Source organism: Scyliorhinus canicula, chromosome 16 (assembly GCF_902713615.1).
Source record: "Scyliorhinus canicula chromosome 16, sScyCan1.1, whole genome shotgun sequence".
NCBI lineage: Eukaryota > Metazoa > Chordata > Chondrichthyes > Carcharhiniformes > Scyliorhinidae > Scyliorhinus > Scyliorhinus canicula.
Window position 1 is genome coordinate 80,761,352 of NC_052161.1, and position 23,777 is coordinate 80,785,128.

The 23,777-nt window shown below is 52.3% G+C and overlaps 1 protein-coding gene across 2 annotated transcripts in view; it reads right to left on the bottom strand.

The window, feature by feature from the left end:
• Positions 1-22,439: 22,439 nt before the first annotated feature.
• LOC119979557 (ATP-dependent RNA helicase SUPV3L1, mitochondrial-like) overlaps positions 22,440-23,777 on the bottom strand; it is an 81,878-nt gene continuing 80,540 nt past the window's right edge. For both annotated transcript variants that reach the window (XM_038821968.1, XM_038821969.1), the window contains one exon: positions 22,440-23,081. In XM_038821968.1, coding sequence (XP_038677896.1) covers positions 22,595-23,081 — 487 coding nt within the window. In that variant the 3' untranslated portion in view covers positions 22,440-22,594. The remainder of the gene's footprint in view (positions 23,082-23,777) is intronic.

Sequence of the window (23,777 nt, forward strand, 5' to 3'; positions counted from 1 at the left end):
ATCACAATACTTACCAACACACGAAGAGTTAAATTTCTCCCAGCTGGTGCTAATTGGAGCACTTTCCTTACCAGCCAATCAGATCTCTGCTTTGCTGTGATGTCGCTCTTCCAGCTCAGTTTTTAAAGTTTTAAAGAGGTAAACTTACCTTCCCAAAGACCCTCGCCACTGCTCCCGCCGAGAATCTGATGTCCGCTGCTCCTTTTCAACAGTCTTTTTTTTTGGTTAGAGGAGGGCGGGTGGGAGACACTACACGTGTAGTGTCTCGGGTTTAGCCGCTGCCCAAATATATCAATTCACTCACCTTCCCAGAGCGCAATTCGGCTCCTCCCACTAACTGCAAACTGCAAGTTAAGTTTTTTTTTAAAGTAGGGAATCTTACCGCTCCCTTTCAGCTCCTCCCATGTGCTAAACTACAAGGTGAAATCAATTCACTCACCTTCCCAGAGCGCAATTCGGCTCCTCCCACTCACTGCAAACTGCAAGTTGTTTTTTTAAAAGTAGGGAATCTTACCGCTCCCTTTCAGCTCCTCCCACGCAGGATGAGGCTGTTAAGTTGGATGATCAGCCATGATCCTGATGAATAGCGGAGCAGACTCGAAGGGCCAAAAGGCCTCCTCCTGCTCCTATCTTCTTTTTTTTTAATAAACAATTTTATTGAGGTAGTTTTTGGCTTTATAAACAGTTACAGACATCATCAGAAAGGAAGCAAAAAAGGCAAAAATGTGCAAACATCCACGTACTTTCAATACTTCCATCATACCGTATTGCACAAGCCCGCTCCCCTCCCACCCGTACTACCCGCCATATTTTCCCTCCTACTCTACTCTACCCCCCCCCCCCCCCCCCCTCCCCCCACCCCCCTGCTGACGCTCACTCTCCCGCAAAGAAGTCAATAAATGGTTGCCACCTCCGGGTGAACCCCTGCACAGATCCCCTCAAGGCGAACTTAATTTTTTCCATCCCCAGGAAACTTGACATGTCCGCAAGCCACCACTCAGTCTTCGGGGGCTTTGAGTCCCTCCACGCCAATAATATTCGTCGCCGGGCTATCAGGGAAGCAAAGGCCAGCACATCGGCCGCTTTCTCCCCCTGGACGCCCGGGTCTTCCGAAACCCCAAAAATTGCCACCCCTGGACTCATCACCACCCTTGTTTTTAGCACCTGGGCCATGACCCCCGCAAATCCCTCCCAGTACCCCCTCAGCTCAGGGCATGCCCAAAACATGTGCACATGGTTCGCTGGTCCTCCTAGCGCATTTGTCCTCTATCCCGAAAAATTTGCTCATCCGAGCCACCGTCATATGGGCCCGGTGAACGACCTTAAATTGGATCAGCCCGAGCCTTGCACATGTCGCGGTCGAGTTTACCCTACTCAGGGCCTCTGCCCACAGCCCATCCTCCATTTCCCCGCCTAGCTCCTCCTCCCATTTAAGTTTCAGTTCCTCTGTCTGGGACCCTTCCTCCCTCATGAGCACCTTATAAATACCTGAGACTCTACCCTCCCCTTCGTCCCTCCCAGAGACTATTCTGTCTAGGATCCCCATTGGCGGGAGGCGCGGGAAAGATGGGACCTGTCTACGAACAAAGTCCCGCAGCTGTAGGTATCTAAAATCATTTCCCCCTACCAACCCAAATTTCTCCTCCAAGCTCCTCAAACTCGCGAAGCTCCCTTCCAGGAACATATCACCCACCCTTCCCGCCCCTGCTCGCCGCCATACTCGGAACCCCCCATCCATACTGCCGGGGGCAAACCGATGGTTGTCGCAGATTGGCGCCCAGACAGACGCCCCCATCTCCCCCACATGCCTCCTCCACTGGCCCCATATCCGCAGGGTCGCCACCACTACCGGGCTGGTGGTGTACTTGGCCGGCGGCAGCGGTAGAGGAGCCGTGACCAGGGCTTCCAAACTGGAGCCCCTGCACGAAGCCGCCTCCACTCGCTCCCAAATAGACCCCGTACCCACCATCCACTTCCTTATCATAGCGATGTTGGCTGCCCAGTAATAATTGACCAGACTCGGCAACGCCAGCCCTCCCTCGCTGCGGTTCCTCTCCAACATCGCCTTCTTCACCCGCGGAAACTTTCCCGCCCAGACAAAGCTCATGATCAGCCCGTTAACTCTTTTGAAGAAGGACTGTGGGATAAAGATCGGGAGGCACTGAAAAATAAACAAAAATCGAGGGAGGATTGTCATCTTTACAGTCTGCACCCTCCCTGCCAGCGACAGCGGGAGTGCATCCCATCTCCGAAACTCTCCCTTCATTTGCTCCACCACCCTGGCCAAATTTAACTTGTGCAGCCTGCCCCAGTCTCGCGCCACCTGGATTCCCAAATACCGGAAATTTTCCTCAACTAACCTAAACGGTAGCCCTCTCAATCTGTTCTCCTGGCCCCTTGCCTGTACCACAAACATTTCACTCTTGACCGTATTTAATTTGTATCCTGAGAACTGGCCGAACTCCCTCAGCATTCCCAGTATAGTTCCCATCCCGGCCACTGGGTCCGACACGTACAGGAGCAGGTCGTCTGCATAAAGAGAAACCCTATGTTCAACCCCGCCCCTCACCATCCCCTTCCAACCCTCTGCGGCTCTCAGCGCAATCGCCAGCGGCTCTATGGCCAGCGCAAACAGCAGCGGGGAGAGCGGGCAGCCCTGCCTGGTCCCTCGGTACAACCTAAAGTACTCCGACACTTCTCTGTTGGTCCTGACGCTGGCCCTCGGGGCCTGATATAATAATTTGATCCAATCCACCAATCCCTCCCCGAACCCAAACCGTCCGAGCACCTCCCATAGATATTCCCACTCCACCCGGTCAAAGGCCTTCTCGGCGTCCATAGCCACCACTACCTCCACCTCTCTACCCGCCGGGGGCATCATTATCACATTGAGCAATCTCCTCAGATTGGCCGCCAGCTGCCTACCTTTCACGAACCCCGTTTGATCCTCCCCAATCACCTCCGGTACACAGTCCTCCATTCTACCCGCCAGTACCTTTGCCAGGAGCTTGGCATCTACATTAATCAGGGAGATTGGCCTGTAGGACCCGCACACCTCCGGGTCTTTACCCCGCTTTAATATCAGAGATATGGTGGCTTGTGACATCGTCGGCGGCAGGGTCCCTCTGTCCCTTGCCTCATTGAAAACCCTCGCCAAGACCGGGCCCACCAGCTCAGAGAACTTCCTATAAAACTCTACTGGGTATCCATCCGGCCCCGGGGACTTCCCCGACTGCATGGCCTTTAGGCCCCCCAATACCTCCTCTACTCTAATCGGGGCCCCCAGCTCTTCCACTCGCCCCCCCCCAACTGTTGGGAATGTTAACCCATCCAGAAACCTTTTCATCCCCTCCGGTTCTTCTGGCGGCTCCGAAGTATACAGCTTACGATAGAAGTCCCGGAATACCCTATTCAATTCTGCCGGATCCTCCACTTTGTGCCCCCCCTCGTCCCTCACTCTACCTATTTCCCTGGCCGCCTCCCTCCTCCTAAGTTGCTGCGCTAACAGTCTGCTAGCCTTTTCCCCATACTCGTACACCACTCCCCTCGCCTTCCTAAGCTGTTCCACGGCCCTGCTCGTGGATAGTGCCCCCAGTTCCGCCTGTAGCCTCTGCCTTTCCCTGAGTAAAACCTCCCCCGGGGACTCCGCGTGCTCTTCATCTATCCGGCCCATTTCCCTGACCAATCTATCCATCTCTGCCCGGTCTGCCTTGGCTCTATGGGCCCCAATTGAAATCAGCTCCCCCCGCACTACTGCCTTTAGCGCCTCCCACACGGTCGCCGCTGAGACCTCCCCAGTGTCATTCACCTGCAGGTAATTTTTTATACATTTCCGAAGCCTCTCGCAGATCCCCTCCTCCGACAGCAGTCCCACATCTAGCCTCCATTGCGGGCGTTGATACCTCGCTCCCCCGAACTGCAGGTCCACCCAATGCGGGGCATGGTCTGAAATGGTAATTGCTGAGTATTCCGTGTTCTTTACCTCCCCCCTACAGTCCCTGCTTAGCACAAAGAAATCTATCCTGGAATATACTTTGTGGACGTGCGAGTAGAACGAGTAGCCCCTTCCTGTTGGCTGTCCCTCCCTCCAGGGGTCCACTGCCCCCATTTGCTCCATAAACCCTTTCAGCTCCCTTGCCATTGCTGAGAGCCTACCCGTTCTGGGACACGACCGATCCAAAGTCGGGTCCAGGACCATGTTAAAGTCCCCTCCCATTATTAGCCTGCGAGAATCCAAGTCCGGGATCTTCCCCAGCACTCTTTTAATGAAGTCCACGTCATCCCAGTTCGGGGCATATATATTCACCAGCACCACTCTTCTCCCCTCCAGCCTGCCCCGTACCATCAGGTATCTGCCCCCCCTGTCTGCGGATATGCCCTCTGCCTCAAATTGCACACGCTTGTTGATCATGATTGCCACCCCTCTGGACTTCGAGTCCAAGTCCGAGTGGAAGACCTGGCTAATCCAGCCCTTCCTTAGCCTGGTCTGGTCTGACACTTTCAGATGTGTCTCCTGCAACATAATTACGTCCGCCCTCAGGGCCCGCAAGTGCGCGAACACCCGCGCCCTCTTAACCGGCCCATTCAGTCCCTTGACGTTCCAGGTGATCAGCCTGGTCGGGGGGCACATCCCACCCCCCCCACCCCGCCGGTCAGCCATAGCCTTTCTCGGGCCGGCCCCTGACCCGTGCGTCGCGCCCTTCCTGGCCCGCCCTATAGCTGCCTCCACCCTCGACCTCCTTTCCAGTGCCTATTTCAAGTCCCTCTCCCGTCAGCAGAACAACCCCCCCCTCCCCTAACCCCATCCCCCGATACCCCCACCCCTGCCATCTACTGGCTATAGCTTTCCCCCCCATCTGACTTCCTTGACTAGCCAATCTGCTAGCCCGGTGACTCAACACTCCGGCGCCTTCCTGTCCCATTCCCCTTGTTTCCCCGCCCTCCTCCCCACCCACTGGGGCAAGCCGGCTCCAGTGTCTTCCGCGAGCTGCACAAAAAGCCCAAACAGGAAAAAAAAAAAAAGGGAAAAAACATAGAAAAAAGAGAAAAAGCACATAAATGTCCATGAACAAAGGAAAGAGTCTCAAATGTTCCGTTTGGCCCCATTGGCCCAGCAAACCGTTGAGCAGCAGTCCAGGCACATTCGGCGTTCCTCCCCACAGAAATCCTCGGGCCCTAACTCGTGTCCTTAGGGCCTCCTTTCGGGACCATCCCCAGGTCCCTCACAAAATCCATCGCTTCTTCGGGCTCGGAAAAGTAGTGGTGTTGACCCTGGTGCGTGACCCATAGCCGAGCTGGGAACAGCAGACCAAACTTCACGTGCTTCTTGAACAGCACCTCCTTGACATTCTTAAAGGCTGCTCGCCGCCGAGCCACCTCCTGGCTTAGGTCCTGATAGATGCGGAGCACACTGTTATTCCACGTGCTGCTCCTGGCGCTCTTTGCCCACTGCAGCACCCGCTCCTTGTCCACGAACCTGTGGAACCTAATCACCATCGGGCGGGGGGGTCCGCCCAGCCGCCCCTGCCTTGCCTGCACCCTGTGTGCCCCCTCCAGCTCCAGCGGTCGCGGAAAGGCTTCAGCCCCCATCAGCTGCTTCAGCAGGTCTGCTACAAACGCTGCAGCATCAGCTCCCTCCGCCCCCTCCGGGAGGCCGACCATCCTCAGATTGTTCCTGCGGACTCTATTCTCCAGCTCCTCTACTCTGTCCAGCAGTCTTCTCTGCCGCTCTTTCAGGCCGTCCACTTCTAGCGCTGCAACCGTTTGCGCATCCGCCTGCTCCTCCACCGCTTCTCCCAGCTCCTTAACTTTAACATCCTGGGCGTCCATCCTCTGGTTCAGCTGATCCACCGCTTTCTGGATTGGGTCCAAGCTGTCCCGCTTCAGCGCTTCAAAACTGGACTTCATTACCTGGAGCATGTTATCCAGCGCCAGCTGGATTGCTGAGTCCGGGTTCCGTGTGTCCGCCATCTTAGGTCCCAGGTAATTTTCTTCCGGTCCTTGTCTCTGTCCCTTTTTCTCCTTCTTCTTCTGCCTTCTGGAATCCCGCTGTTCCATATGCCGCAGCCCGCTCCTCAGCGCCTCCGCTGCCGCTTTCCTTCGCCCAGCTCCTTCAATTTGACCTCTTGGGCATCTGAAGTGGGTCCAAGCTGTCCCTCCTCAGCAACTCCAAACTTTTTCTTTTTCCCTTTGTCCTGGAGGAAGGAAGGTCCGTGGGTCCGCCATCTTAACCTGCAGGTCAGCTTCCTCCTTCTCTCTCTCTCTCCTTCTTCCTCACCTGCTGGCCTCCACACTTACATCCTCTGCAGCCCGCTCTCCTCCTCTGTTCCAGGCAGCCTTTCTGCCGCCTCCGTAGTCCCGCTATCGCGGGGAAACAGCTGTTCCAGCCGGCCGGAGTGAGAGCCCACCGAATGTGCGGCTCACTCGGACATCGCCGCCACCGGAAGTCCCCTGCTCCTATCTTCTATGTATCTGTGTATGTAACACCAGGTTAAAGTCCAACAGGTTTGTTTTGAATCACTAGGTTTTGGAGCGCAGCTCCTTCATCACCTGATGTCCCCTAGTCCTTGTAACATCCACTAATAGGAATAGCTTTGTCTGTTTACCTTAGAACATAGAACAGTACAACACAGTACAGGCCCTTGAGCTCACGATGTTGTGCCGACCATTTATCCTCATCTAAGATCAACCTAACCTACACCCCTTCAATTTACTGCTATCCATGTGCCTAAGAGTTGCTTAAATGTCCCTAATGACTCTGACTCCACCACCTCTGCTGGCAGTGCATTCCACACACCCACCACTCTCTGTGTAAAGAACCGACCTCTAACATCTCCCCTATACCTTCCTCCAATCACCTTAAAATGATGTCCCCTCGTGACAGCCATTTCCACCCTGGGGAAAAGTATCTGGCTATCGACTTAATCCATGCCTCTCATCACCTTGTACACGTCTATCAAGTCACCTCTCTGCCTTCTTCGCTCCAGTGAGAAAAGCCCTAGCTCCCTCAACCTTTCTTCAAACGACATGCCCTCCAGTCCAGGCAGCATCCTGGTAAATCTCCTCTGGACCCTCTCCAAAGCATCCACATCCTTCCCACAATGAGGTGACCAGAACTGGACTCAATATTCCAAGTGTGATCTAACCAGGGTTTTATAAAGCTGCAGCAAGTCATTTATAAAAATGTCATTTATAAAAACCACAAAGAGCAGAGGTCCCAGAACAGATCCTGTGGGACACCACTGGTCACCAACCTCCAGGCGGAATACTTTCCATCCACTATCACTCGCTGTCTTCTTTCGGCCAGCCAATTCTGTATCCAGACAGCCAAATTTCCCAGTATCCCATGCCCCCGAACCTTCTGAATAAGCCTACCATGGGGAACCTTCTCAAATGCCTCACTGAAATCCATATACACCGCATCCACTGCCCAACCTTCATCAATGTGTCTTGTCACATCCTCAAAGAATTAAATGAGGCTTGTGAGGCATGACCTACCCCTCACAAAGCCATGCTGACTATCTTTAATCAAACTACTTTTGTCTGAGAGATAAATCCTATCTCTCAGATTCCTTTCCAATATTTTGCTCACCACAGACATAAGACTGACTAGTCTGTAATTCCCAGGGATTTCCCTATTCCCTTTCTTGAACAGGGGAACATTTGCCTCCCTCCAATCATCCGGTACTACTCCAGTGGAGAGTGAGGACGCAACGGCACAACAATCTCCTCCCTCGCTTCCCATTGTAACTTTGGGTATATCCCGTCAGGCCCAGGGGACTTATCTATTGTGATGCTTTTCAAAATTTCCAGCACATCATCCTTCTTAGTATCAACCTGTAATATCAATATTAAACTGGTTCACACTGTTCTCATGGGCAACAAGGTTCCTCCCTCTAGTGAATACTGAAGCAAAGTATTCATTTAGGGCCTTCCCCATCTCCTCAGACTCTCAGCACAAGTTCCCTCCACTATCCCTGATCGGCCCTACTCTCACACTGATCATCCTCTGATTTCTCACGGAAGTGCAGAACGCCTTGGGGTTTTCCCTAATCCTTCCCGCTAGGGCTTTTTCATGCTCCCTTACAGCTCTCCTAAGTCCATTTTTAAGTTCCTTCCTGGCTACCTTGTAACCCTCTGGAGCCGAGACAGATCCTTGCTTCCTCAATCTTACCAAAGCTTCCTTCTTCCTCTTGACTACAAGCTCCACTTCTCTTGTCATCCAAGGCTCCTTCACCTTACCATTCCTTCCTTGTCTCAGTGGGAGAAAACAATTCAGCAAGTGCTCCTTAAACAATCCCTACATTACTGTTGTGCATTTCCCCAAGAACAGTTGTTCCCACTTTATGCTCCTCAGCTCCTGTCTAATAGCAGTATAATTTCCCCTCCCCCAATTAATTACCTTCCCACACTGTCTGTTCCTATCCCATACTGTCTGTTCCTATCCTCTACATGACTATGGTAAAGGTCAAGGAGTTGTGGTCACTGTCACCCAAATGCTCTCCTACCGAGACATCTGATACCTGGCCTGGTTCGTTGTGGAGGACCAAGTCCAGTATGGCCTTCCCCCTCGTCGACTCATCTACATAATGAGTCAGGAATCCTTCCTGTACACACCTGACAAAATCTGCTCCATCTAAACCATTTGCATTAAGGAGGTTCCAGTCAATATTAGGGAAGTTGAAGTCACCCATGACAACAACTCTGTTCCTTCTGCACTTTTCCAAGATCTGCCTCCCAATCTGTTCCCAATCTGTTCCTCTATCTCTCTGCTGCTGTTGGGGGGTCGATAGAAAACTCCCAATAAAGTGACTGTTCCTTTCTTGTTTCTGACTTCCACCCATACTGACTCAGTAGACAGACCCTCCTCAACTACCTCCTTTTCTGTAGCTGTGGTGGGTGCACTCCCTAATGAACAGTGCTACTTCCCCTCCTCTTTTGCCTCCCTCCCTATTCTTCTGAAAACATCTAAACCCCAGAACACCTAACAACCATTCCTGCCCCTGTGAAATCCATGTCTCTGTAATGGCCACAACATCGTAGTTCCAAGCACTGATCCATGCTCGAAGTTCATCTCCCTTATTCCTGACACTCCTTGCATTGAAACAGACAAACTTTAACCCATTCCACTGAGTGCATTGTTGCCCTATCAACTGTCTATCCTTCCTCACAGACTTGCTGCATACTATATCTGCCCGTTCAGCAGCTACCCTATTCTCTGATCCATAGCTCTGGTTCCCATTCCCCTAGTTTAAACCCTCCCGAAAAGCTCTAGCAAACCTCCCACCCAGGATATTGGTGCCCCTCCAGTTTAGGTGCAATCCGTCCTTCGTGTACAGGTCCCACCTTCCCCAGAAGATATCCCAATGATCCACATAAACCAGGGCCTGGTTTAGCACAGGGCTAAATTGCTGGCTTTGAAAGCAGAGCAAGGCAGGCCAGCAGCACGGTTCAGTTCCCATACCAGCCTCTCTGAACAGGCGCCGGAATGTGGCGACTGTGGGTTTTTCACAGTAACTTTATTTGAAGCCTACTTGTGACAATAAGCGATTTTCATTTTCATTTCATTACTGAAGCCTTCCCTCCTCCACCAGCCCTGTAGCCACGTGTTCAGCTGCACTCACTCTCTGTTCCTTGCCTCACTTGCACGTGGCACCGATAGCAATCCTGAGATCACTACTCTGCTTGTCCTGCTCTTTAGCTTCCAAACTAACTCACTAAAATCACTTTTTAGATCCTCATCTCTTTTCTTAGCTACCTCATTGGTGCCGATCTGCACCACGACTTCTGGTTGCTCACCCTCCCCCTTAAGAATCCTGTAGACTCGATCCGAGACATCCCTGGCCCTGGCACCCGGGAGGCAACATACCTTCCGGGAATCTCGCTCGCGACCACAGAATCTCCTATCACTATTGCTTTTCTATTCTCCCCCTTCCCTTCAGGGGTAAGCCATGGGGTACGGGCCTCTGGCACGGAGTCTGTCCCTGTTGCTCAGAAGGGAAGGGGGCAAAGGAGTAGAACATTAGTAATTGGGGACTCAATAGTCAGGGGCACAGATAGGAGATTTTGTGGGAGCGAGAGAGACTCACGTTTGGTATGTTGCCTCCCAGGTGCAAGGGTAAGTGATGTCTCGGATCGTGTTTTCCGGGTCCTTAAGGGGGAGGGGGAGCAGCCCCAAGTCGTAGTCCACATTGGCACTAACGACAAAGGTAGGAAAGGGGACAAGGATGTCAGGCAGGCCTTTAGGGAGCTAGGATGGAAGCTCAGAGCGAGAACAAACAGAGTTGTTCTCTCTGGGTTGTTGCCCGTGCCACGTGATAGTGAGATGAGGAATAGGGAGAGAGAGCAATTAAACACGTGGCTACAGGGATGGTGCAGGCGGGAGGGATTCAGATTTCTGGATAACTGGGGCTCTTTCTGGGGAAGGTGGGACCTCTATAGACAGGATGGTCTACATCTGAACCTGAGGGGCACCAATATCCTGGGGGGGAGATTTGTTAGTGCTCTTTGGGGGGGTTTAAACTAATTCAGCAGGGGCATGGGAACCTGGATTGTAGTTTTGGGGTACGGGAGATTGAGAGTATAGAGGTCAGGAGCACAGATTTGACTTCGCAGGAGGGTGCCAGTGTTCAGGTAGGTGGTTTGAAGTGTGTCTACTTCAATGCCAGGAGTATACGAAATAAGGTAGGGGAACTGGCAGCATGGGTTGGTACCTGGGACTTCGACGTTGTGGCCATTTCAGAGACATGGAGAGAGCAGGGACAGGAATGGTTGTTGCAGGTTCCGGGGTTTAGGTGTTTTAGTAAGCTCAGAGAAGGGGGCAAAAGAGGGGGAGGTGTGGCGCTGCTAGTCAAGGACAGTATTACGGTGGCGGAAAGGATGCTAGATGGGGACTCTTCTTCTGAGGTAGTATGGGCTGAGGTTAGATACAGGAAAGGAGAGGTCACCCTGTTGGGAGTTTTCTATAGGCCACCTAATAGTTCTAGGGATGTAGAGGAAAGGATGGCGAAGCTAATTCTGGAAAAGAGCGAAAGTAACAGGGTAGTTGTTATGGGAGACTTTAACTTTCCAAATATTGACTGGAAAAGATATAGTTCGAGTACATTAGATGGGTCGTTCTTTGTACAATGTGTGCAGGAGGGTTTCCTGACACAATATGTTGACAGGCCAACAAGAGGCGAGGCCACATTGGATTTGGTTTTGGGTAATGAACCAGGCCAGGTGTTAGATCTGGAGGTAGGTGAGCACTTTGGAAACAGTGACCACAATTCGGTGACCTTTACGTTAGTGATGGAAAGGGATAAGTATGACATGGGTAAGAGTAGGGCCAGTCAAGGACAGTGGTGGGAAGTTGTGTGTGGAGGCTGAGGAGATAAGCGAGATACTAAATGAATACTTTTCGTCAGTATTCACTCAAGAAAAAGATAATATTGTGGATGAGAATTCTGAGACCCAGGCTATTAGAATAGATGGCATTGAGGTGCGTAGGGAAGAAGTGTTGGCAATTCTGGACAAGGTGAAAATAGATAAGTCCCCGGGGCCGGATGGGATTTATCCTAGGATTCTCTGGGAAGCCAGATTGCTGAGCCTTTGGCTTTGATTTTTAGGTCATCATTGGCTACAGGAATAGTGCCAGAGGACTGGAGGATAGCAAATGTGGTCCCTTTGTTCAAGAAGGGGAGTAGAGATAACCCCGGTAACTATAGGCCGGTGAGCCTAATGTCTGTGGTGGGTAAGGTCTTGGAGAGGATTATAAAAGATACGATTTATAATCATCTAGATAGGAATAATATGATTAGGGATAGTCAGCATGGTTTTGTGAAGGGTAGGTCATGCCTCACAAACCTTATCGAGTTCTTTGAGAAGGTGACTGAACAGGTAGACGAGGGTAGAGCAGTTGATGGGGTGTGTATGGATTTCAGTAAAGCGTTTGATAAGGTTCCCCACGGTCGGCTATTGCAGAAAATACGGAGGCTGGGGATTGAGGGTGATTTAGAGATGTGGATCAGAAATTGGCTAGTTGAAAGAAGACAGAGAGTGGTAGTTGATGGGAAATGTTCAGAATGGAGTTCAGTTACGAGTGGCGTACATCAAGGATCTGTTCTGGGGCCGTTGCTGTTTGTCATTTTTATAAATGACCTAGAGGAGGGCGCAGAAGGATGGGTGAGTAAATTTGCAGACGACACTAAAGTCGGTGGAGTTGTAGACAGTGCGGAAGGATGTTGCAGGTTACAGAGGGACATAGATAAGCTGCAGAGCTGGGCTTAGAGGTGGCAAATGGAGTTTAATGTGGAGAAGTGTGAGGTGATTCACTTTGGAAAGAATAACAGGAATGCGGAATATTTGGCTAATGGTAAAATTCTTGGTAGTGTGGATGAGCAGAGGGATCTCGGTGTCCATGTACATAGATCCCTGAAAGTTGCCACCCAGGTTGATAGGGTTGTGAAGAAAGCCTATGGTGTGTTGGCCTTTATTGGTAGAGGGATTGAGTTCCGGAGCCATGAGGTCATGTTGCAGTTGTACAAAACTCTAGTACGGCCGCATTTGGAGTATTGCGTACAGTTCTGGTCGCCTCATTATAGGAAGGACGTGGAAGCTTTGGAATGGGTGCAGAGGAGATTTACCAGGATGTTGCCTGGTATGGAGGGAAAATCTTATGAGGAAAGGCTGATGGACTTGAGGTTGTTTTCGTTGGAGAGAAGAAGGTTAAGAGGTGACTTAATAGAGGCATACAAAATGATCAGAGGGTTAGATAGGGTGGACAGCGAGAGCCTTCTCCCGCGGATGGAGGTGGCTAGCACGAGGGGACATAGCCTTAAATTGAGGGGTAATAGATATAGGACAGAGGTCAGAGGTGGGTTTTTTACGCAAAGAGTGGTGAGGCCGTGGAATGCCCTACCTGCAACAGTAGTGAACTCGCCAACATTGAGGGCATTTAAAAATTTATTGGATAAGCATATGGATGATAAGGGCATAGTGTAGGTTAGATGGCCTTTAGTTTTTTTTCCATGTCGGTGCAACATCGAGGGCCGAAGGGCCTGTACTGCGCTGTATCGTTCTATGTTCTATGTTCTGAGCCACAGAGCCAGACTCAGAGCCAGAGACGTGGCCGCTCGGGCCTTCCCCCGGTAAGTCATCCCCCCTCCCCCCCAACAGCATCCAAAACGGTATACTTGTTTTGATGGGGAACGGCCACGAGGGATCCCTGCACTGTCTACCCGTTTGTTTTCCTTCCCCTGACTGTAACCCAGCTACTCTTGTCCTGTACCTTGGGTGTGGCTACCTCTCTGTAACTCTTCTCTATCACCCCCTCTGCCTCTAGGATGATCTGAAGCTCATCCAGCTCCAGTTCCCTAACACTGTCTCTGAGGAGCTGGAGTTGGGTGCACTTCCCGCAGGTACAGTCAGCGGGGACACCGGTGCTCTCTCACCACCCACATCCTACAGGAGGAGCATGCAACTGCCCTAGCCTCCACCCCCGCTTACTTTACAGAATATAGCTGCCCTGTGGACCAACTGGAACTCCGTCCTCTGACTCTGCTCCCAGTCAGCTGCAATCTCTGTAAACTCCCGTCCCCCTTCTCGCTCTTTGAGGAAATGAAAGGAGCACCTGGCTGCCTCCACACCGAACTCCCTCAGTCACGAAACTCTCACTATAGCACTCAAATGCACCCAAATTCAGCACTCAGTGCAAACACCGTCAGCACTGTAACTGGCTCACCTTTATACTGTGACTCTAGCCTCTGAAAACTGGCTTAATCCAATTAACTCATTAACAAGCTCCAGCTGCAAGTAGAACCTGTTTAAAGCTGATTCACCTTCTTCTAAACCAAACAATCTGTAGGTGAATGCTCCAGTCTCCTTCCTAACCCCAACCTTACCTGCCCCACCTTCTGTCCTCCCAGCCCTGTGTCTGCGGTGGGAGTGGGACCACCTGGGGCCTGGTGCTGTAGCCCCTCCTGGGGTGTGTGGTACACCACTGTATTGTACTGTACTATTGTATTGCTATGGGCTTGTCCCTGCTGGCTCTGAATCACTGTAGTATATATGTGTATTGTGGTAAACTGCCACTATATTATATATAATGTGGTAAACCACTGCCTGCTTGCTCCGCCTCCCCTCGGTATAAAGGTGGCTGGTCTCCACCGCTGCCTCAGTTTGGGTTCCGATGCCAGGAGGCTTTCTGTTTTGTTTATTAAAGCCTCAGTTATGTTCACCACTCGTTGATTGTTCATTGATGGCATATCAGGGTGAAGGCCCTGCTTTCTGTACTCGCACCCCTCTGCCCGAGGTGAGAGTGGGACCACCTGGGGCCTGGTGTTGTGCCCCTCCCGGGGTGCACATCCTGCTGCCTGCCTTCTGTCCTCCCATCCCTCTGCTTGAGGTGGGAGTGGGACCATCCAGGGCTGCAGGTCCCGCCTTCTGTCCTCCCACCCCTCTGCCTGAGGTGGGAGTGGGACCACCTGGGCTGCAGGTCCTGCCTTCTGTCCTCCCACCCCTCTGCCTGAGATGGGAGTGGGACCACCTGGGCCTGCTGTGAAAACAAAAGACTTTGTTTCAGGCCCCCACAAGGCTGAAGATCGTCATGCGCCCGCCTTTTCACCACCTGTGGCTGGTGTGGGGCAGCTTGGGACATTGCTTTAAGCCCCTCCAGGGCTGAGGAACGCTGCCCCGTTCTGCTGTTGCCCTGCAACACCTTTCCCTTGTGGCGCCTGCTGTTGTGGTGCCACATCACCCCACCCTCCCCCACCGCCCCACTACTCAGATCTCAGTTACACGGCCTTGCCATACCAGGGGTGGGCATGGCCAGTACCCCAGGGGCATCCTCCACTCTACCAGGGGCAGGGCGGCCAATAACCTGTGCAGGGGCGGCAGCCTCTCGACCTTCCGCTGCCTCCACTAATGCGGCAACCTGGGGGTCAAATGTTAAGCCCACCCCACCATGACCATTGAGGCGTGCACTCGTGTGATGGCCGGAGTCGTCGGCCCCTCGGCCATCATACCCGCCTCAAGGATGTACGGCAAGGCCGTGTTCTTCCTGCGGGCCGAGCAGGCGGTCCACCGTGTCCTGGAAAGGGAGCACATGTTGGGTGGGACACACGAGGCTATGGACCCATTGGTGGCCACCGCCGAACGTGTTGTTCTATCCAACGTCCCGTCCTACCTCCCCACCGAACTCCTCCTCCCCCATCTCAACCTGGGAGGTCAGGTCCGGAGTGGCGCCGCTGACACTCGGCCTTCGGGACCCCTCCCTCTGCCATATATACGCCTTCCGGCGTCAGGTTTTTATCCGCCTGACCCGGGAGGTCACAGAGGGTGGTTTCGTGGTCTCCCACCAAGGGGAGGACCACAAAGTGCTCTGGTCGGCGGATGGCATGCGGTGCCATGCCTGCAGAGGGCTGGGGCATATCCGTCGGAACTGCCCCACCCTAACGGCCGCTCCATGGTGGCCGCGGCTGGCACTGCCCCCCTCTCCTCTACCACCTCTTCGTTCACCCACCAGCCGGCCCCTTACAGCATTGTGGCGGCTGGCGGGGTTGGGGGAGCCTCCGCTAGATGGAAGAAGGCACGGCGGTCAGACCGGGCCCATCTACACCTTGGCCACAATCACGAGTACTGACCCCGTGCCCGTCCCTACCATCTCAGAGGCCGCCACCTCACCTTGGGATACCGCCGCCGCCTCGGGCGAGTGAGGTTGGGTGATTCCTCTTTTTGTCTCCATCATCCTGATGCTCAGCCCAGTTAAAAAGAAGGCCAGGAAGGCCTCCAAGACGACCGAGGCGTCCGAGCTGCCGTCGTCCCCTGAGCAGGGAGGCCCGGGGCCGGCTGCATTAATGACCCCCAAGGGCTTGTTCCGCCCGGTAGAGTTTTACTCCCCGGTCACCTCCTTTTGTTCATCACCAGGGGCCGGCGGCAGCCACCAGTGTCCGTATGTATTCAGGCCATGGGCGGGCGATGGCGGGGAGGGCTCCCCACTCACAACACCCAAGCAGACGATGCCAGGGAGCCCAGGTTCCATCCCGAAGCTGTTCCCGGGAGTTTTCCCGCGTCTCTCCGAGGGCCCAGCATCGACGGTGGAGGCGGGGTTGGAGCTGCCGCCGCCCATGGACCCAGAACCGGGAGGAGCCGGCGAGGGACCCGCCTTAGAACGATCCTGGGAGTGGGATCAACTCGGGCCTAGGGCTAGCCGGTAGGCCCGTGTTGCCCGCCGCACTCCATGTGATGGGGGACTCGGGCTCGGGTGGTGACTGCTCGGAGGAGGAAGGCTGCTCGGTGACGGGTGAGGAGGAGGATTTAGACACTCTCTGCAGCGAGGCAGAGGGCGCCCTCACACCCGGCACTGAGTCTCCCCTCATCTCCTCGGGAGAACTCCGAGAATTTTTGAAAACGCATCACGGTCACCAGGACTGTGTGCGGCTGGCCCTGGACAGCTGGGGAGATCTGGGGCTGCACCTCGAGTCCGCCCTCGTCTATGCCAAAGAGGTGCGGGAATTCGATCAGGACCAGGGGGAGCAGCGCCAAGCTGTTCTGTTCCTCACGGGGCTCCTGAGGGAGTGGAGGGTGCGACTACCCTCTACTTCCTCCGAGCACTGAGGTGATTGGTGAAGGACACATGCTACAACTGACATGGAGGTAACGATAGCCAGCCTCAACATCAACGGCAGTTTCCAGTGCTTCTCTGTCCTTCGGGAAAAGTACTGGCTGTGCTTCCTGCAGGAAACCCACGCCATTCCGGGTGACAAAGCTCAGTGGATCCTGGAGTGGCAAGGGAGAGTCTTCACAAGTCACTTGGCCCCAAGTTCGGGCGGCGTGGCTATCTTGTTGGCTCCAAATTTTCAGCCGGAGATCTTGGGGGTCAAGGTGCCAGTGCCAGGCCGTCTGTTGCACTTAACAGTCCGCGACGGGCATGTGGTGCTTCACTTTGTGAATGTCTACGCTCCCCTGGTCGGGCTGCAGCAGGCAACCTTCTACGAAAAAGTGTCCACTCTTCTCGGCACCATCCGGTGGGCAAATGCATTGTCCTCGGAGGGGATTTTAATTGCACCTTCCAGGACAAGGATCGTCGTGGAGTCCAGCACAGCTCGCCGGCGGTGATCAAGTTGAGGGACCTGGTTAGGTCCTTCGAGTTGGTGGACGTCTGGTGGACCCTCCATCCTGGAATGCGGGTGTACACCTTCATAGATTATCATAGATTATCATAGAATTTACAGTGAAAGAGGCCATTCGGCCCATCAAGTCTGCACCGGCTCTTGGAAAGAGCACCCTACCCAACGTCAACACCCATAACCCATTAACCCCACCCAACCCCCACCCAACACAATTTTGGACACTAAGGGCAATTTATTGTGGCCAATCCACCTAACCTGCACATCTTTGGACTGTGCAAGGAAACCGGAGCACCCGGAGGAAACCTACGCACACACGGGGAGGATGTGCAGACTCCACACAGACAGTGACCCAAGCCGGAATCGAACCTGGGACCCTGGGGCTGTGAAGCAATTGTGCTATCCACAATGCTACCGTGCGGCCCCATTGTGCGCCCTCCATTCAGAGCATCCAGAATCGACCGCCTTTACATTTCCAAGACGTATTTGCCCAGCGTTCCGACAGTCTCTGTGGAGCAGGTGCCGTGCTCGGATCACCACCTGGTGTGAGCGGGGCTCACCCCGTCCCGCACTCAGACACGGTCCGCGTACTGGCACTTTAACAACCTGTTGCTGGAGGATGAACGGTTCCTGGACTCGTTTTGCCATTTCTGGGCCGGCTGGAGAAAGAAGCGGGGTGCCTTCCCCTCCTTGAGGCTATGGTGGGACATCAGCAAGACTCATTTCCGCGCCTTCTGTCAGGGGTACACAAAGGGGTCTACGGCAGGGCGGAACTCCACGATCACCAAATTGGCTGAGGAACTCTTTGATCTGGAGTCACATCTTGCTCAGCCCGATGAGGACCCTGCCCTGGGGCTGATGTACAGAGAGAAGGGCGCTCTGCGGAACCTACAACTTGCCGGGTCCCGCGGCGCGTACGTGAGGTCGCGGATCCGTCTCCTGACAGGCATGGACCGTGGCTCCCCCTTCTTCTACTCGCTGGAAAGAGGACCCGTCGGCAGATTTCTATGCTGCTGGCCGACGATGGGTCCCTCGTCTCGGATCCGGACGGGGTCAGGACCCTGATTAGGGACTTTTATTCTGACCTCTTCTCTCCGGATCCGTCCAGTGAGGACGCTTGCAGAGTTCTGTGGGAGGACCGGCCGCAGGTCAGCCCGGAAGCTCGAACAAACCATCACCCTCCAAGAGCTGACCGGCGCCCTGGACAGCTTGTCACGGGGCAAAACCCCAGGGCTGGACGGGCTGACCGTGGCGTTCTGGGACGTCCTGGGGAGCGACTATACGGGGGTCCTGGGGAAATGTATCGCAACTGGGAAGATGCCCCTTTCGTGGCACAGAGCCGTCATTGCCCTACTGCCCAAGAAAGTGGATCTCCGCCTGCTTAAAAACTGGTGACCGGTCTCCCTCCTCAGCTACAAAATCTTTGCCAAGGCGAGGTCTTTACGCCTTGGCCCCGTACTGGACCACACGATTCACCCTGACCAGTCCTACACAGTCCCGGACTGCACCATTTACGATAACATCCATCTGGTCCGGGACGTAATTAATTTTACCCAGAGGACTGGTATGTCGATCGCCTTCCTGTCTCTTGACCAGAAGGCGTTCGACAGGATGGGGCAGGGAGGTTGTTGGGGCTGGTTCTGCACGAGCCGGACATGGAGGTGGTCATCTCGGCTTACGCTGATGACTGCTCTCCATGTTCACTGACACCCGGTGACCTGCAGAGGATGCGAGAGTGCCAGGCTATGTACTCCGCCGCGTCTTCTGCTTGGATCAACTGGGCTAAATGTTCCGGACTCCTGGTCAGTCCATGGCAGATGGACCCTCTCCCAGAGGAGCTCAGGCCTTGATCTGGAGCCGGATCAATATCCTCTACTTGGGAGTCCATCTTTGCCCGGCAGAGGAAGCCTGGCCGGCGAACTGGCAGGAGCTGGAGACCAAGGTCACCACTCGCCTGGGACGCTGGAAAGGAAACAGAATCTTATCAAAAACCCATCAAATTAAAGTGCGAAAATCGGGGTCAATAGGGCAATCCACCCCTGCCGTGCCCACCGAGCATGGAAGGCCTCAAGTGTGCCTGTTGACACCGCATGCTCCCGCTCCAGGGACACCTGACCGTGAACGAGGCCGCGGAAGATGGGCAGTCAGGCTGGGCGACCCCTCGACTGCTCGGAGTGCTGTCCCACAGGGGTCGAGTTCTTGTCATAAACCAGCTGATCGCCTCCATGCTGCGGTACCGGCTGGTCACTTTGACCACGCCCCCTGACTTTGTCACATGCATCCAGAGAACCCTGTTTCGGGTCTTCTGGGACAAAGGATTTTACTGGGTCGCTGTGAAGGTTTAGAGTCTCATGATTGTGGAGGGCGGTTTGGCGCTGGTGTGCCTTCACACCCAGGTCGTGACTTTCCGCCTTCAGACTCTGCAGCGATCCCTGTACGTTGAGCCCTGGCGACGAATTTCTTCCGCTAGGTGCACGGCCTGAACTATGACGTGCAGCTCCTGTTCGTTGGCCAGAATGGCTTCGGAACTCTTTGTTGGCGCTGCCCGTCTTGTACCAGGAGCTTCTCAAAGTCTGGAACACGGTCGCCATGCGCTGCATCTCTCCCCCACCAGTAGTGGCTGTTGTAAGGGAGCCGCTGCTCAGGAATCCGCACCTCTGCCAATAACCATTCAGGTGGATGGTGGAGCGGAGGGCTGTGGATGCCGGGGTGGCCAGGATCGGGGATGTGCTGGGTGGCGGAGAGGCGGGCTGGATGACACCCTACAAGCTTGTCAGGCACGGAGCGGCTATCCACAATGCTACCATGATGCCCTAATCTCTATCATCTCCGCATCTACGGGCATTTTATCAGCATCCTCTTCCTTAGTGAACACCAATACAAAACACTCTAGCCAAATTCTAGTCTTGTCCTGCAGCTCTCATTATGTGTCAACCTCTTTTGACACCTCTTTTGGGCTGGTTTAGCTCACTGGGCTAAATCGCTGGCTTTTAAAGCAGACCAACAGCACGGTTCGATTCCCGTATCAGCCTCCCCGGACAGGCGCCAGAATGTGGCAACTAGGGGCTTTTCACAGTAACTTCATTGAAGCCTACTCGTGACAATAAGCGATTTTCATTTCATTTGTCCTGAATAGGGCCCACACCACCTTCTATTATTTACATACCACATGACGATGTGTGCTCACCTTATACCACTATTCTATTCTAACTCACTTGGCCATTCTTATTTTCCTCTTCACTTCTCAATTTATTGTATTTGAACTGGTTGCTTGTAGAATTCATCTGACATGTATCAACCCTTTTTTTGGTTTCACCATATTCTCTATCTCCTGCGTCCTGGTTTTGGCTCCCCTACCTTTCATCCTTGTTGGAACATATGTAGGCTGTATCTGAAACAAACTTTAGCCCTATTTAACCCCCCCAACATTGATGTCAGCCTTCTTCCAATTTTGAAGTCCTACCGTAGATTATTCTTGCTCTCCTCTCTAAATCTTAAGATATGATGATCATTTTTACCAAGTTTTATCTGATACTTTCTCCACCTAATTTCCTGGCACTAGCTCTCGTAATGTGTTCTCCCATCTGGCTATTTGTTCCTGTAGCTCACCAACCTTATTCACCACACTGTTTATGTACACACATCCGAAACCTCTTTGCATTCCTGGTCATTCTCCTTCATTCACTGCCATTTAAGGACCTACTTCCTTCTCTAGTACTATCCAACACAATTTTATGCACCGCATTCTTCTTTTCTACATCTATATGATAGTGCCCTTCTGCTGCCAATTTAGTTTAAACTTTCCCCACACTACTGAACCACCTTGTGAGGACATTGGTCCCAATCCTGTTGAGATTCAACCTTAAGTGCATCTTGTCCAAGAACTGGTCCCAATGCCCCAGGAATCTGAGGCCCTCCGTCTTGTATCATGCCTAAAGTCACACACTGGCCCTCCCAATCTTCCTATTCCTACACTCCAGTGCATGGCAAAGAGAGTAATCCAGGGGTCCTACTTTTTAACTTCTCCCCCAAGTTTGAAAATCTGACTGCTGGACCTCAGTGCCTGCTCTCTCTGTGTCATGGATATCAAATGTACTTCAGAATATGTTGCATCCTCTCCATGAGGGGAGCACAGTGACTAGCACTGCTGCCTCACAATACCAGGGACCTGCTTCAATTTTGACCTTGGGTGACTGCCTGTGTGGAGTTTGTATGTTCTCCCCGTGTCTGCATGGGTTTCCTCCCAAAGTCCAAAGGTGGGCAGGTGGATTGGCTATGCTAAATTGCCCCTTAGTGTCCAGGGTGGGGTTACAGGGGAGGTGGCCTAGGTGAGGTTCTCTTTCGGAGGGTCAGTGCCAATTCAATGGGCCAAATGACCTCTTTCTGCACTGTAGGAATTCTATGATGTCCTTTACCCTTGCACCAGGCAATGCAGCATGTAGTGCGACGATTACAGAAATGCCAGTCTGTTCCCCTTACTCAAGTTTTCTTTTAACAACTGCATTTCTACACTTTGCAGTTCCCTCCTGTGCCGTCCCTTGCCATTAGTGCTATAGTCAGAACTGCACTTCTTCCGGTATCACCACTCCCTGCAGTTTCTGACGCTGACCACCAGTTTGAATGTAGAAAATACCCAAAGGCACTTTCTGCCCCTTTCCAATGGCTACCCATCTACTAGCCTGAACTCTTACTGCCTGAGCGGAGACCCACCTGTTCAAATGTACAATCCAGGAAACTCTCTGATGTTCCACTCGTGAATCCAGAGCTTGAGGAGTGGAGACATTTCCCAAAATCATGGTTGCCTGAGATACGTGAATTGTCCCACATGGCACAGGAATGGCAAGTAACAGGTCTCAGCTGCCCGTCCATAATTTCTCACTTTTAGACTATCATTCAGACTCAAAACATTAGCTTCCTTTTCTCTCCCAGATGCTATCAGACCTGCTAAGATTGTCCAGTATTTTCTGCTTTTGAATTAATTCTAGTTAATGGTCCTGGAAGCTCTTGGGTCTCTGATTGTTTGTTTTCTTTCTTAAATGGCAGAACAGAATCTGCTCCCTCAATGCACAAAATGCCCTCAACTCATCAAATTCCCCAGGTTTTTGCATTCCCCATTTCCTTCATTTCACCAGCACTGCCCACACATTGAGCTGACAATGACCTAAACTCGAGAAAAGCCATTCTCCTCCGTTGAGGTGCTCTTCAATTCAAGACAACAGACAAATACAAGATGTTCTTAATCCAATCTGGTCTGGAATTCGTGCTGAGTTACTTTGAATTAGAGAGACTTCTGGCACCACAATTCCAAAAGTAAAAATACTAGGGCGGCTCTTGTATGGAAAATATATTTTTACTTTGATTTCTGCGCTGTTGGCAGTCAAAGGTATCAAATGAGCTGAAAAACCGGGAACTTTTACACCTAGTCCAATCACATCTTTATTATTTAAACTGGAAAGAAAATGTTTAAGAGTTGAATAAAAATGTTGAATTTATTTCTTCTTCTTTCTCAATCCTTTGGAAGTACTTTTATCTTGATCTTGAGCATCGGAATCTCTTTGAACTTGGGGACCATGTACCTGGCTTGCTGACCACTCCTCCTGAAGCTGCTGCAGTAATTCAGCTGTGAGGTGTCCTTGTTGAACAAGCTTTGTACTCAAAGAGTCACCAGCTGTCTGAGGTGTATCTGCTTTACAAACTACTGCTTTGTAGCCTAAAGCCTTGGACCCTCGGATTCGCCGAGATCCACTGAAAACCTGATCCTTGGTATTTGTGCCCTCCATGTTTATCCTCCCATTTGTCCGTACCCTGCCACGTACAGGGACATCATCGACTCCTATAGTGGCTGCCGTGGAGATGGAATCAGATGCACGAATCAGACGGGTGATATTCTTCACTCCAATCTGTATAATGCTGTCCAGCTCAGTCTGAATATCTCGGACATGATTCACGTCTGGGAACATGTCCATGAACCGATAACTGAAACAGATCACAAGGAACAGAGATTAAAATCAATCCAGAGCAGGGTCCAGGACCAATCTAGACCAAAGAGGGAAACCAATTACAGTTGTGAGGAGGGATGAGATGGCAGGAGGATCATCAAATGAGGTTATATGGAATGAACTAAGGAACAAAAAAAAGGAGCAATCACACACCAAGAAAGCACTGTAGACTCACAAAAAGTTATATGGAGAGAGAAGGGCAAATGTACAGGCAAATCTCTGAAATGTGCAGCTGCAGGATCCCCTCATATTAAGAGGAATAAAATTAGCTCAAAAGGTCAGAATTCTTAAAATTAATTGCAAGCTCAGCACGAAGAATTAGCTCTGGGCTTAGTTTTAGAGAATGAAGCTGGGCAGGGAAACGAGGCATCAGCTGGGGAGCACTTTAGTAAAAATGATCATAATTCAGTTTGATTTAGGGTAGCTATGGAAAAGAATAAAGATAAACTAGGAATAAAAGTTCTCAGTTGGGGAAACCTATTTGACTAAGATGTAAACTGGAATCAGATCACTAGGCCAAGGAAGAAATAGTGAGAGTTCTGAGCATATCCTTAAAGTTGGCTTCCTGAACATTCTGAGCTATTTCAAAGTGAACAAAGGCTAACCCATCAAACATTTGGAATGTAACACACACACTGTATTGCATAAACATTCCAGACAAGCTAACACAATG